The following is a 12268-nucleotide window of genomic DNA, read 5'->3' on the forward strand; positions in this document are numbered from 1 at the left end:
ATAATTTTAAGCTAGCTTCTAAAGAAGTCTTATTTAACAAAAGACAAATAACATACCAGTTGTTTTTCACTTCTTCCTGCAGATGGCTCTCCACCATCACACATAAACTGAGGATGTATCAGTACTTCAGCAGTTACCCATTCTTTTTATTTTTTCCCAAAATTGAAGTATTTCAGAGAGAGAAGCACCCTCTGAGACATTATTACAGGGGAACCCTTTGTCTGGGGCTATGTGTACTAACCTCAGTACTTGATTTGTCAGCAGCAGCAACCACACTTGCACCAGCTGTGCCTGTCCCAGCAGCTGCACCGGCCACCGTGGACATCTCCTTGGACTTTTGCTGGAGAAGAAAAAGAGAAAAATTAAGAGATAGCTTATATCAGTGTTAAAACAGAATAAAACATCCAATGCTGAGGCTGTGCACAGTCTTTCTGACTCAGGAACTGGCTGGTTCTAATGCACAGCACCCAGATGTTTGGGTAGAGTGAACTACCACCATAAAAGCTCTGTTTCCAATGAGATTCTGCTATGGGAAAGAAAGCTTCCTATTTTAAGCACTCTACCTCCTTCTTTTATTCTGCCAGTGAAAGAAATCTGCAGGGCAGGAAAGACTTTGAGGCCCCTTCCAAGTCTTTTTGGAAAGCTGTCATTTACTTCTAGTAGCTCTCAGTGCACCATTAAACCCCAGCAGCAAAAGGTGCTCAAGCAAGTGGGGTGAAAACTGCTGCAGGCAGGGAGGTGGAGGGGCAACACCAGCACACAAAATGCAGACTTCTGCATTATGGACACTGCCATTTACTGCTAAAAATATGGGTGTTTTAGCAGAGCTGCAGGAGCCCTTGTGTTACCCCAGCCTTGACACGGGAAGTGTGCACACTAGAAGACCAAAACATCCACATCCTGATGCCACCACATGCTTTTCCTTCACATTTTCTCTTCATTTACCCTGTGAAAATGACCTCTTCCCAGCTTTTTTTCCCAGCCTTCCTCACTTTAATTTTTTTCAGAGCCTTGCATTCAAGGCTGACCTGCTAAATTTGGAGCCAACATTGCAGTGAGGGGGCAAGGGAAGAGCCTGACAAAGAACCAATGACAGCTGTGAAGCTACAAGGAGCTTAAAAAAAAAACTGAGAGAAAAACAGAAGAGCCCCAAACACGCAGAAACAGGCCTAAAACTGTGATGTTCTTACTGTTATTTCCTTGGCCAAAAGCTTAAGCTCACTGTGATTTTTGGGGGCCCAAAAGTCTCACTTGACAATACTCAGCTAAACAATCCATAGTGATGTGGATTCCTAACACTCCCTCAAGAAAATATTAAAAATTAACTTAAATAATAAAAACTGGTTGTGTTTCTACAATACCTTTGGTATCTCTGTTGAGGTTGCTGCTGGAGGCTGGCCAGCCTGAGTTGTAATTACTTTTCCTGTGTTATTTGGTTTAGAAGCTGTTGACACAGTAGGTGTGGTTTGGTTTTTTCCCTGTGTAAGAGATAAACTATTATCACTGGATACGGAGGACTGGCTTTTTGTTTTTTCAAACTATTTTTTTTAAATGAAAGACAGAAGTAAAGTACCAGAAGAAACCCTTATTAAAAGTAAGATTAAAATGCCAGAAGAAATGCTCATTAAAAAATTCAAAGAGAGACAGAGATACAGAGATACAGACAGAGAGAGACAGAGAGGAAGGTCGAAATTATACCACTTACATCATTGGGTTCCTTTTGCTTCTCTTCAGACAGCTGTTTATTTTGAGAGTCTGCTGGCTGTCATAAAATAAAGTATTGAGATAATTTACCATTTCCACCACTCAGTGCTAAAGAACATGACCCATGCTAGTCCAAACAAGCACAAGACAGATCTAACAAGATGGTTAAGAGGACACTTCTTGGGCTGTTCTGAAGTTTATGCACAGATATGTCACTGGTCATACACCAGTTTCATGTGACACAGAAATAGCCAAGAGTTCGGCCTCTTTTTTCAAAGTTAGTAAAAGACCAAAGTGCAGCAGTTCTGCAAAGGTGAAAGGTAGGTATTTACCTTGTCTGACTGGGTGTTTTTTTCAGTTCCTGCTTGGGTTGTCGGTGCAGACTGAAACATAAACATCATTTATGCAGAGATTAGTATGCATGGTTATTTGCAGAGGATCAGATTATGTAAAGGAGATGATCAGACAGGTTCACACTTGTCAGCACACATGCTGTCTAACTACTACACACTAATCTTGCAGTTCACAACATCCTAACAGAGGCCACCAGTGATTTAAGAGCACTCAGATGTGTGCAAACATCCACATCCACAAACACACTCATTCCTCAGACAGGGGAAGATGTTAAAATACAATAACCAGTTTGAAACCAAACCCAAATTGCCAGTAGCAATTTCTGAAATAGCCTCAAATATTATTTAGATTCTATGGATTATAAATAAATGCATTATTTTTCACTAATTTATCAATAAAATAATTATAATTGCAAAGTATGTAATTATAAAAATACATGTAGTCTTGATGCAAAAGACATTAATTACTTAGATTCAACAGCACATACACAGGATGAGGTATGTTCAGTTAATATCCTTATACTATACAGCTGAAATTTTGTATTTTTTCTTTCCTCTGTAACCTCCTAATACTCTTATTTTACAACAGAGCTGGACAGCCTGGCTAGGATAATATTACACGACTGCACTTCCAGGGTTTACACCTGAAAACCTTCTGCAGCCATGCCACAGAACCAATTCCTGTGATTAATCCAGTCAAAGTACAGCAAGCAATAAATTACAACAGTAAGAAGTGAAAAAGAAAAATTATAGAATTGTTATGGCTGTTGAGAAGGGAGAAACCCAGCATCCTCATCATATTTTTCTCCCTATTTTTTCTTGCTGCTTCAGCTGCACGATGAGCAAGACAGAAAGAGCCTTTCATCTGCCAAACATTCATTACTACTTAGAATCACCCAGCTTCCGCTTTCTGGCTGACCACACAGAGAAATTTGCTAAGTTTGTTTACATTTTGTTACGCAAGTATTCACACCCCCACACTGAACTGCAGACACTTGGCTGGGAAACCCTGAGCACACATTAAATGCAGATGCCTGGGCATAATCCTGGTGAAGGTCTTGAAGCTTTGAGGGACACACCTCCACACACAAAAGGGGAAACATTGATGGAGAGGGAGAAGCAAAAATTCTCAAAGTGAGAAAAAGATATTAAAGGTAAATATTTCACTAAAGGTGACAGATTCCCACCTTCTCCCTAAATTCCCTGCTTTATATTTTGTCTTGATGCCTAAAGCCTGATTAAAGCACAGTAACTCAGGTTCAGTCATGCTTTATATGCTCCCATTTGTGTGTCCTTATTAATGACAACTGCAAACTCAAAGACACACATCCATGTTTGTACCTGTACAAGAAATAATCCTGTAATGAAAGGATAATCCAAAATTTTCGTAGTTTATAAGATAAATTAAGGTTGGGTGTGTTTCTGTAACATCTATAGCAAAGAGTCAATCAGACACAAGGTGTCCTTCAGCAGCAAGATGCAAAAAATGTGACAGAAGTGCAGAGATGAAGTACAAAAAATACAGAGTTTGACTCTTCTTGCTCTGTGACTACTGTTTGCTCAGGATTCTAAGCACCCTGCTGTCAGAGTACAAATTCAGGTTTTTCTTATCTCCCTTTCAGAAGAAAACTAAACGCACCTTATTTTTGCAGGACCATAAAATACATGTACTTGCACTTCTGCCCACACCCAACAACACCTGTACAGAACATTGAATACAAAATCTCAACTTGCCAAACCAGTTATGAACAACTGGGAGTCTTCTTTTTAATACTGTAAATATTATTTTACTGAATACTTTATGCACGTTCTGTGTGAGGTATGCATCATTCACTATCCTTTTGTAATAAATTTTAAAAGATGCAGAATTAACCATACTATGAATTTATGTTTGGTGAAGCTGAAGAATAAACAGACCCATATGGGCAAGGATATGATTCAAGTTTTGCACACAAAAGCTGAGGCCACAATAAAACACATTATTATAAACACCTGCTCACACACAGAGGCACATCAATTTAGATACACTTTTAGCAATCAAAAAGTTCAAATATAATTTTTTAAAAAATCAGACTAAAAAACAAGTAATCAAACCAACAATTTTAGTATGAGACTATCCATTCAGAGGAATTGCTCAGCCATCCTTTAAACAGAGTCAGCTGTGAGCAGCCACAGACTGAAGCCATGGCATCAGCTGATGGCGTGCACTGAATTCCTGTGGAGAAAAAGATGTTTTTCTCTGCCTTCAACTGCCTACTTCCACCTGCACTGTGCCAGGATCCAGCAGGATGCATTTCAAACTGACTGAAATGGTCTGGAAATGAAAAACAACAATTTTTTCGCTGGTTCCCTGGTTCACAGTGCAGTTGCACAAACGTGTGCGAAAGGAAGGCAGCTGAAGGGGACGTGATGGTGACAGTGGCAGTGGCAGCACCCTGTTTGCTCCAACCCTGCCAAATCCACAGAGTGCTGGCTCTACTCCCTGGTCCTCCAAAATGTCCACCTAACCTCAGGCTTTGCCCACAGAACAAGAAAGTCCACATTCCTTCCTCTGCCACAGTGAACTCAGGGCTTTCTCAGAGAGGGCACAACTCTGAGGGTTCACTGGAGGTTGAGGAGGGATCCAGAGCATGTTTAAGAGCAGTGGAGCACTGGAGAGACTTCAGGAAGGACAAATGAGATGTGGTTATAGCAGGCAATTGGGAAAGATCTGTTAATTTGCAAGAAATTTAGGACTAGAAAATTGAAGTGACTCAGCAACCTTACTTCTTTTGAAAGAAGTCTACTGTCAAAAATGCAAATGACTTGTTTAATCCAGCAGGGGAAAGACATTAATAATGCAACAGACATTAAGAGAAAACATTAATTATGTTACACATGCAAATGCAGGCCACTGTTTCAAAGGGATTTGTGTTTACCAGCCTTACAGTGCTGAAGCATGCCTCTGCTACTCTATTTTTGGCTCATTTACCACATTCTTCTGAGAGTTGTTTTAAATTTCAAGTAGGGAAAGACCATAGCTGTCTGGGTTAGACCATATGGAGAACCACAGCAGTAATGAACATGACACAAATGAGTTTGCCCACAAACACAACAGGGAGGAGAAACCAGATGTTGGCAGATGCCTTCATTTGTGAGTAATGATGATGGTGCACAAATGGAAAATTTGCTTAATTGCCATTCAGCTCTGAGATGTACGTGTGCATGGAGGAAAAGGGTTTTAAAAGGCTGAGTGAAATGTAATGGCTAATGCAGAGATGGGGATGCAGGCCAGAATGAACAAGAGGAAAAGGTTATCACAAAGAAACTTCCCATTTGACAAACGGAAAAAAAATAATCACTGTGACGGTAACGAGACCTCAGCTCTGACTGTGCCAACACGCTGTAGATGCCCAAAAGGTGCCTGGCAGGGCCTCCAGCAGGGCCATTTACCTGCAGAGCTGTCTCTGCCTGCACCAGAGCACCCACAGGGACCTCTCCCACCCTCACCCCTCTATGCACCCCTTTTCTGGCATTTACACAAGGTTCAGGCAGCCCGAGCCTTTTCCACCACACAAGTCCCTGCTGGCCTGCTCTGGCATCCAGCTTTTGTTGGTTCTGCAGTTATGGCTGTGGAAAATGGAAGAGGTGGGGGGAGAAGCATTAATCATTTGTTTGAACAACACAGGTAACTCCTGTTAGGCAACGTGAGGACGATGACTCTCTCCTAACAAGCAAAGGACGGGACTGATGACACAGCCCTGACACTGAGGAAGCCCCAGTCACAAAACAAGACAGAACAAGCGTGAAGGGCAAAGGCAGGGGAGCTGTCAGACAGAGAAACATAGGAGATTAACGAGAAGATGCAACTCTACATACAGAGAAAGCTGAGGCTCATCCTGGCTTGGTTGAGTATGTGAAAAATCATCACCAGGTAAATGACCCAGCAGTTACACTGGGGGGAGCTATACACATGTCACAAAACTGACAGAGCTAAAATTTAACATTGCAATTAATTTTCTTTTTATTGCTGTTGCAAAAACCTCTAGTTGCTTTGAATAGCACTTTTTTAGGTTTGAGTTTTTTTTTTTTTTTGTTTTTTTTTTTTTTGGCAGACGAAACTAAGCTACGATAAGAAATATGGGTAAAGTTACTCAGTATCAAAGTGTTAAAAGTTAAATTTCGTATGAAGCCATTCCATGGCATAAATTTAAGTTTGGTGGTGCTGAAGAATAAATAGACCCATATGTTAAAAAATTAAATGCCATGGCTTTACACATGTGCCATGCAAGCATGATTTCCTCCTGAAATTCTTACCCTAGTTTCAGATGGCTTCATAATTTGTGGTTTTGATGCATCCACAGAAGGAGACTGCTTCTAAGAGGAAAATAAAAAAAACAAACTTTACTTTTGTAATAAATACTTGTAGCAAGCAAGCATAAAGAATCTGAATTCACTTGTTATCTGGATGAAAATTAAGAATAAATTATTTCTGAAAATGAGAGTTATTATTTGAGATCTTTTGCCTGACCTGTATTTCTACAATATATCCTTGTAGAACTTTGCTGATGCCCACAGACCTTCTTTAAACATTATATTTTCTCCTCTGACATGCACTGACAGCAAATTTTCCAGCAAGTACCAAGACAAACTCAAATCCTGCTCTCACACTGAAGCACATATACTTACTTTGCAGGATTCATCCACGCTTCCTTTTAAATTTTTTTAAACAAAAATTGTGCCTTTGGATTTAGTGTTTTCTTACAGAAAACATTTAATACATTTAAAGTATCAAAGTCAGATACGTCAAGACAAAAAGGAGTAGTCAATATGTGAGCAGCCCATGTCCCTCAGTGTTCCTATATATCATCTGACCTTTTTGGAACCCCACAGAGGATATGGTCTGTTCTCCTGCCTCCAGGGATGCCAATCCAAAACCACCATGGTGTGTTGCTGTTGTGGCTGTATCAAACTTCAAAGCCCAGAACATTCCAGCTGTCTCATCAATACTTTATAAAGAAGTAACACTACTCCTCTATCCCTGCTTTATGCTCCTCTGCTTAAAGGTGTATTTTGTATTTTTGCATGTGCTCAAAGCTGTATTCTATGATTCTGTGATTTGCCATCTCTGTCACAGTAACACATTATTACATCACATTTAAATTTACAGCACAATTTATCAATTTTTTTAACTTTTTCTCTTTTCTATCCATTTTTTTACATTGTCTCTGTTTACGGTGCTACTTGAAGTATGAAAACACACACACACACAGTTAGAATTAACAGAAGCCATATTACTACTCCTAGACCCCAGGGTGGCCCTTACTTCCACATGGAAAAATTGAATTTCCCTAATTTTTTGCAGCACAAGGATTTCTCAGCAATAAGAGAAAAGCTGTACAGAATTTAAAATACACACTATGACAACAACAGCATGGTCTCCCCACCAGCTTAGCTGGTGTTTCACACACCTCAGTAAGAGGTTTGATCGTTCCAAATATATATTATAGAGAATCTCCAGTTGTCACACTGCAGAAAAGTAAAGAAATAATTGCTGCTTCTATATACCTACAGATTGACTACTTTTAAACCGGTGGAGATGAACATAGGAATGTAAAGAGCCTCCTACATCAGGGCAGAAAAATGAAGTTTTTATAACCATTTAACCTATTTACACTACCACCATCAGGTATTTTTTCTTAATTTGCTCTTTAACAGTTTTCCTCTCCTTTTCTTTCCTCAGCAAGAAATTAATCTGAATTCCTTCTGCATGACTAACAAGTAGGTATCTGTTCTACACCTTCTTATTAGTCACCATAGTCCCTGTCTGTTTAATAATGAAAACATTTATCTGAGCCCTTCTGCCTTCCAGCCTTCAGAAAACTCCTACCAAGCCACTGTCTTAAAATGCACTGAAAAATTCTTTTTTCACATGTCCCAGCACAGCAGCATCACCACAACCTGCAAGGATGAGTGAAAACTTCCCAAAATCCCATCTGCTTCTTCCTGCCCTGTCCAGCTGGAGGGCAGTGACCAGCAGAAGCAAAGAGGTGAAGAAGGGAGGTACTCATGGAGGAAGAGGAGCAGCCTGAAAATAGAAAGCAGCTCAATGCACAGCTGCTGACCAGGGGCTGTGGAGGACACCAAGCCACCCTCCCTGGGGACAATCAGGGGAACAAAGCCCTGAGGAGCCAGAGGAAAGCAGGACAGGTTGGAAGAGAGCACAGGACAGGTGGGAAGAGCACAGGGACCACCACAGAGCACGTTGCTTCACTTCCCCCACTTCCCCCACTATCCCACAATAAAGACCCACAATTTCCCACTGTGTCCCCAAAAAGAGCCACTCCAGGGAAGAAGCAGGGTCCTTGTTTAGCCAGCCCTTCAGCCAGCAGGGTTTGCAGCCAGACTGACAATGCCAAGAGCTCCAAGCCCTCTGTCTGGTGTGGTCACCACTGTGCAACCTTGTCACCACCAGCCTGGCTCTGGGATCGACCTCTTACCCCACGTTGCTCTGGTGCTCCTGTCCCCAGGACCCTGCTCTGCCACCAGCTGTGCCCAGATGTTTCTGCCACAGCTGCCCAGAGGGACTGCAGGAGGCGTGAAGCAACACCAGGACGTGTGTCAGCTGTGCAGGTAAATAGTGAAGCGCTGCCTGGCAACCTGGCAACAAAACCCTCCTGAGGCAGGAGGAGGTTTTTGTTGTGTGGCTGTGGCACACCCTGCTCGCACCCTGGCGTGCTCAGCCCCTCACAGCAAGGCTGGGGGGGTCAAACAGTGAGGGTTTAACCAGACCAGGAGGCAGAGAATGTCAGGAGATGCTGCAAAGGGAGAGTGGGGTGCCCTCTGAGCTGTTAGAGGAGGGGAGAACCAGCATAATCAGTGCTGGTTCCTCTCTTCCTGCAGCTGCTCCCCCCGTGGGTGATGCCTGAAACCAGGCATGGGTTCTGGAGTCTCCGGTTGCTGTTGTTAGTTGCTGCCCCGAGATGTGCAGGGTGTCTCTGCCTCGGCCCACGCCACTCAAGAATGACTCTGGACTCTTCACTTTTCAGTCTTGAGGTTGTTTATGAATTCTTACCTATAAAATTTTCTCTCTGCCCAGCCAAGATCTGCTCAGCAGGGCAGCCACAGGCACTCTGACCGCCCCCGAGGCGGTGTTGTCCTTTTATACTACAAACTACGTGTAACATATTTACACTCAATTCCCAATACCTATCACCCGTGTTAGACAGTGCACTTCTACTCTAAACCAATCCCAAAGTGCCAACAGCACTGCAGAAAATGGAGAACAAGAAGAAGAAGAAGAAGAAGAAAGGCTGGACACACCCAAGTTCCTCCATCTTGTCCCCATAACCCCCATACCAAAAATCCTAAAATCTACATTTTCACCCTGTGATCATTTTATTATTACACCATTCAAACCTCTGTGACTTTCAGGTCCTCATACAAAGTTGGCAACCTGCTCCAGGGGTCACAATCAAATCCCCAGGTGCTCTGGGCTGCGTGCCAGGGTCTCTGAGCCCCCCAGTAGGGTCCTCAGCAGCTCTGGACACCCGGAGGGATGCACTGAGTTCCGACACTGGAGGCTGCTGTGCCAGCCCTGGTGCCCTTTGTGTGAGGTGCAGGAGGGATCCCAGCCTGGGGGACGGCTAACATACAGCTCTTGTGTCAGAACCCAGGAAATTCCTCTGGGTGCCCTGGAGGACTCCAGACCCTGGCAGGGGGCTCAGAGACCTTGGCACGGAGTCAAAGACACCTGGGCCTTCCATTTCAGCCCATGGAAACAATTACCAACTTTGTGTGAGGAGTTACAAGCCACAAGAGTTTGGATAGAATGATGGTGAATTTATCACAGGGTGAAAAAGTAGAATTTTGGGGTTTTTAGAATGGGGGTTCAAGAGGCAAGATGGAGGAATCTGGGCATGTTCTGTCTTTCTCCTTCTTCTTCTTAGCCTCCATCTTCTGCTGTGATGGTGGCACTTCTGGATTGGCTTAGAGTAGAGACAGACTGTGTAACATAGGTGATGGGTATGGGAAAATTATTGCAAATAATATACATGTAGTTTTTAGTATAAAAAGCTAACACTTGTCCTGAGGGTGGTCTGTGTGCCTCAACCCAGCCTGCTGGACAGACCTCAGCGGGTCAGAAAGACAATGTATTAGATAAGAGTAAATAAACAACCTTGAGAACCAGAGCCAAGGAATCCTGTCCTCTTCTTTGGTCTCAGGGCTGGGAAAAAGAGACTTTCCAACACTTCAGGGTCATCTCGACACCAGAGACCTCATCACTCTTGTGTCAGCTGGGAGGGAAATCCACAGCATCCATGACCACTGATGGCCCACCAGGAGCTGCTCCCTGCCTAAGACCACCAAGACCACCACAGCAGGGACTCAACATGCAGGGAAGAGGTTACAGGACAGTACTGATTAGGAAAAGACTGATCCCTGTTAATTACCCCTGCAGTGTGGGGTAATATCAGTCTTTGCACAGGAGCTGACCAAAGGACCTCAGGTGCTCTTGAGTAAAGAGAAGGGCTTTCCAGAAAGGACTGATTAAGAGAGATGAGATCTAATTTGACAGAATTAAGAGAAGGAATACCCTTGGAAACTCATTTGTCAAGTTAGCAGGGCAATATTCGTGCTGGTTGAAAGAGAACTGTCACAGAAGCCAAGCAGTGGGTTAACAAAACAAAACAATCAAAAATTGGTTATCTGATCTCACTGTAAGTGTTACAGAAATCTGCATGAAAAATGGAAAGTGCAACAGGAGAAGAAGAAAATAATGGTGATAACATCAAAATTAAAAATTTGAACAGCTCAGAGAACTGGATGCAGATGCCCTCTGAAAAAATAAAACAACAGGTAAATAAATCCACGAGTGCCCTCAGTTTCACAGACCTAAAAATCATTGAAAATACCCCAAGTACAGTGAGAGGTAACATCAACTAATATCATAAATTCTGGAAATTTGTAAGATTCATCAGGCTGGGGAAGGTCATTGCCCAACCTCAGAAAAGAGCACAATGCACCAGGTGGGGCTCTTCAAAACCAGAAGAGATGCTGCAAACGTTTAGCAAGAAACCCATACAGAAATGCTGAGATGGCAGGCAACAAGGAGATAAATAAGAATCAACAAGAATAAAGCAACAAGAATAAAGCAACACTGTCAGTGCAACTTTTCACTTTACTTGAGGTGACATTTTCTCGAATGAAATGGAGAAATTGGTCTGTAACACTGGGTTACAATCTTGCTCTCAGACCGCTGAATAAAGCAATGCTCCTGATCTCTGACACTGGTGGTAGGCTGAAGGCAGCAACACAAAAATCCGAAACAACACCAGACCCTTCTAGACAGGGTCAGCAATACTGACAAAAACATGCAAAGGCCATAATGTCACAGACTGAGATTCTCCTACCAAAAACAAACAAGGGAAGAGTAATCTGGGGAAAAGCAATCTGTTGCTGTGACAACATAAATATGAATGTAAAATGTAACTTCCAACCTCTTTGGCTTAAGCTTCTCTAGGTCAAGTGCTAGCACAATTTTTGCCATCACACTGCAGCAGAGATGAATATTGAAAGATATGAGGACAGGTTTAGGGGGAAAAATTAAGAAAAAGTATGTATGAGGGAATTAGTGGCAGGAAAAGGTGAGTCAGTACCTGATGCTTTGTACTCTGGTCAGGGCCCCAAGAAAATGGGAAACAAAGAAGTGACTTAGCCTTTAATAAAGGATCTTTCAGGTCTGTGCTCAGAGATCTTCCTTCTGGAGAGAAGAGTCACTCTGAGGCAAAGGCTACCTGGATAAATGAGGCACCTCCAGCTCCAGCAGCTTTTGGGGGAGCTTGTACAAACATTTTTAGAGTGATCTAGCTGAACTCAGTCTAGAACAGAGGAGTGAAGAGCTACCCAAGTTCTCTTGGGGGATCACACCCTTTTGATATGACTGAGCTGGGGCTGCTCCTCAGGCTGGGAGCTCACAACACCTATGATTTCACAACTACTAACTCACAGGGTGTGTAATGCAAGGGAAAACCTAATCTACCTGCCTGTGAGTGGCTGCTTCTCTCCATGAATGGCCCTAATACCGAGCTTTAATTAATGGCGCTTGTAAGATGTGGGCCGCAAAAGCTCTTCAGAGAACCATTGTGAAAAATAATGGGTTATTTCGCTGAGGTGTGAAATACCACTTGAGCTGTTAAGAGGTTAAACCTCTCACTGGCTTTGATGGTGTG

The 12268-nt window shown here is 42.7% G+C and overlaps 1 protein-coding gene across 5 annotated transcripts in view; it reads right to left on the reverse strand.

The window, feature by feature from the left end:
* Positions 1-12268, reverse strand: part of CAST (calpastatin) — a 52069-nt gene that overhangs the window by 17217 nt on the left and 22584 nt on the right. For 3 of the 5 annotated variants that reach the window (XM_066568769.1, XM_066568766.1, XM_066568767.1), the window contains exons 4-8: positions 6354-6413; positions 2037-2087; positions 1706-1762; positions 1362-1478; positions 242-340 (exon numbers count right to left, since the gene is read on the reverse strand). In XM_066568769.1, coding sequence (XP_066424866.1) covers positions 242-340; positions 1362-1478; positions 1706-1762; positions 2037-2087; positions 6354-6413 — 384 coding nt within the window. The remainder of the gene's footprint in view (positions 1-241; positions 341-1361; positions 1479-1705; positions 1763-2036; positions 2088-6353; positions 6414-12268) is intronic. The other 2 variants (XM_066568768.1, XM_066568770.1) reach the window with 2 other exon arrangements.

Source organism: Molothrus aeneus, chromosome Z (genome assembly GCF_037042795.1).
Source record: "Molothrus aeneus isolate 106 chromosome Z, BPBGC_Maene_1.0, whole genome shotgun sequence".
NCBI classification, from domain to species: Eukaryota; Metazoa; Chordata; class Aves; order Passeriformes; family Icteridae; genus Molothrus; species Molothrus aeneus.